Source organism: Portunus trituberculatus, chromosome 36 (genome assembly GCF_017591435.1).
Source record: "Portunus trituberculatus isolate SZX2019 chromosome 36, ASM1759143v1, whole genome shotgun sequence".
Lineage (NCBI taxonomy): Eukaryota > Metazoa > Arthropoda > Malacostraca > Decapoda > Portunidae > Portunus > Portunus trituberculatus.
This window is the reverse complement of record NC_059290.1, coordinates 10,353,446-10,355,945: the sequence shown is the minus strand read 5'-3', so window position 1 is coordinate 10,355,945 and position 2,500 is coordinate 10,353,446. Positions and strand designations below refer to the sequence as shown.

The window sequence follows — 2,500 nt, the reverse complement described above, 5'->3', positions numbered from 1 at the left end:
CAGGAACATAACTCAGGTGTGCACTAATAACACAGGTACACGTCCCTCATTAAAACCATGTACATCTTTTCTATTCTACAGGTGATCATTTTGGGATGCGAGAGGGAGCCGTGTACTGCCGTGTCCATTATGAGTTAATACTACAATCCGAGGCTGAAATGGAGGCGGTGGGAGTGTCCTCTGGTATATCTTTCCCGCCTCTCTCTCCAGCCACGCCCCGTCTTGCTTTCTATAACGGTGTCGGGGCGGCGCAGAAAGGAAGGCCGAGGAAAAGGAAACCCAATGAGGATATGCCACCTCTTACCCCTCTTACGCCGGGCATGGGTGAGTGTGTGTGTGTGTGTGTGTGTGTGTGTGTGTGTGTGTGTGTGTGTGTGTGTGTGTGTGTGTCTAGGTTAAGTGTATATGGTGTCTATTTGTGTGTGTGTTTGTATCTATGCTTGTGTCTCTGTTCTGTTTCTGTTTCTCTCTCTCTCTCTCTCTCTCTCTCTCTCTCTCTCTCTCTAATCTCTGTTTGTCTATCTATCTATCTCTCTCATTTATAAGATTAATGGTGTGTTTGTCTGTCTGTTTGTCTGTCTGTCTGTTTGTCTGTTCAGTCCCCTTTTCATGACTAGAATGGTAAGTACTGTTTATATCTGTCTGTTTTTCTGTCTGTCTGTCTGTCTGTCTGTCTGTAACTCTTGGTATGGATAAGTAAATGTTTGTCTGTCTGTCTTTTTTACAACTGGAATATTAAGAACTGTCTATGTCTGTCTGCCTGTCTGTCTATCTGTCTGTCTGTCTGTCTGTCCTTCTGTCTGTCTATCTGTCTATCTGTCTGTCTGTCTGTCTGTCTGTCTGTCTGTCTGTCTGTCTGTCTGTCTGTCTGTCTTTCTGTCTACCTATCTGTATGTCTGTCTTTCTGTCTATCTGTCTTTCTGCCTATCTGTCTGTCCGTCTGTCTTTCTACCTGTCTGCCTAATTGTCTATCTTTCTATATATCTATCTATCTGTCTGTCCAACGTCTCCTCAGCGTTTGGGAAGCAGCAGATGCACTACGCTGGTAATTAGAAAGTATGGCAGAGCAAGAGGCGAGTGAAAATGCTGAGAAATATGATAATGGTTTAGAAAGTACTTAACACAGATGCTGCTAAGGGGAGGGAGGTCAACAGGGGGAAAGAATACACGTTAAGTTAATTATGAAACACGCACTGCTGAGATAAAAGGCCGATGGAAGAGTGAGGTATGACAAGTGATTAGCATTAACAAGGGAGAAAGTTCTATTAAAGGGGGGAACTAATGAAGAATGGGAGAAAATGGGAAGAAAGAAAGTGGTATTATTATTATTATTATCAGTGTTGCCATTTTGTGTTTTAATGAGAGAAAATTGTTAACATGAAGTTCTATTAACCGCTTCAGTACCAGGATGCGTTTCCATATTCATTCTAGTTACTATCTGTTCATTTCACACAGCTCCAGAAATTTACGGTGGGGGTTAAAACAGTAAAGACTCTGGTCATTAGTCTTCCTACCTACACAAACCTCTCCTAATGTAAATAAAATTGTCTAATCACGCCTTTGAAGGTAAAGATGCGTCCCAGTACTGAGGAGATGAAGAGAAGGAGGTGAAGGAAGGAATAAAAGAGGAGTAGGAAGGAAGGAAGGAAGAGGAGGAGGGTAGGAAGGAGAAAAGAGAGGGATAGAGGAGGAGGAGGAGAGAAGAAAAAAAGGAAGGAATAGAGGAGGAGGCTGGGGAAGAGGAAAAGAGGAATAAAGAAGAAGGAGGAAGAAAGAAGAATGAAAAGTGGAGGAGGAAGGAAAGAAGGAATACAGAAGAAGAAGGAATACAAAGGAATACAAAGGAAAGCCAAACAGCAACAGACCTGTTGGTCCTTTCGAGGCTGTTTGGTAACTACTTCTAACTGGCTACAGATAAGAGAGACAGGATAGTACAGGAGAAGGTTCCTCCCCACCCACCACTCCCTCCAGCCTTCGCTGGCATGGAAAATAGCTTGGAAAAGTACCATGCAGTGTGCAAAAACTGACATGGAATTTTCACAGGAAAGGATGAAAGGAGATTCTATTATTCAGCCTACGGTGAACTCTACATATCTATCTATAAGAAAGTTAAAATAATTGACATATAATATAATGTTTAATTATTCAGACAAGAAGAGAGCTTGTTGGGGTTATTCTTTAAATATTTATCAATTTTGTTTTTGAATGATGCAATGGAAGTACTGTTTACTATTTCTGAAGGAAGCTTATTCCAAATGTTAACTATTCTATTAAAGAAAAAGTGCTTTGCCTCGTGGGTTTTAAAGCGTTTTGGTGTAATTTTAAATCCATTATTCCTTGTTATGGTGGAATGATCAATAGTAAAATATTTATTTACATCAAGGTTGTTGTATCCCTGAAAAATTTTGAAAACTTCGATTAGGTCTCCTCTTATCCTGCGCTTTGTTAAGCTGAATAAATTTAATGCTTCCAGTCGTTCCTCATACGGCTTGTTTCTCAA

General features: G+C 40.8%; 1 protein-coding gene across 2 annotated transcripts in view; it reads left to right on the top strand.

Annotated features, from left to right (window-relative positions):
* Positions 1-2,500, top strand: part of LOC123513622 (LIM/homeobox protein Lhx9-like) — a 48,953-nt gene that overhangs the window by 34,509 nt on the left and 11,944 nt on the right. For both annotated transcript variants that reach the window (XM_045270890.1, XM_045270892.1), the window contains exon 4: positions 82-324. In XM_045270890.1, coding sequence (XP_045126825.1) covers positions 82-324 — 243 coding nt within the window. The remainder of the gene's footprint in view (positions 1-81; positions 325-2,500) is intronic.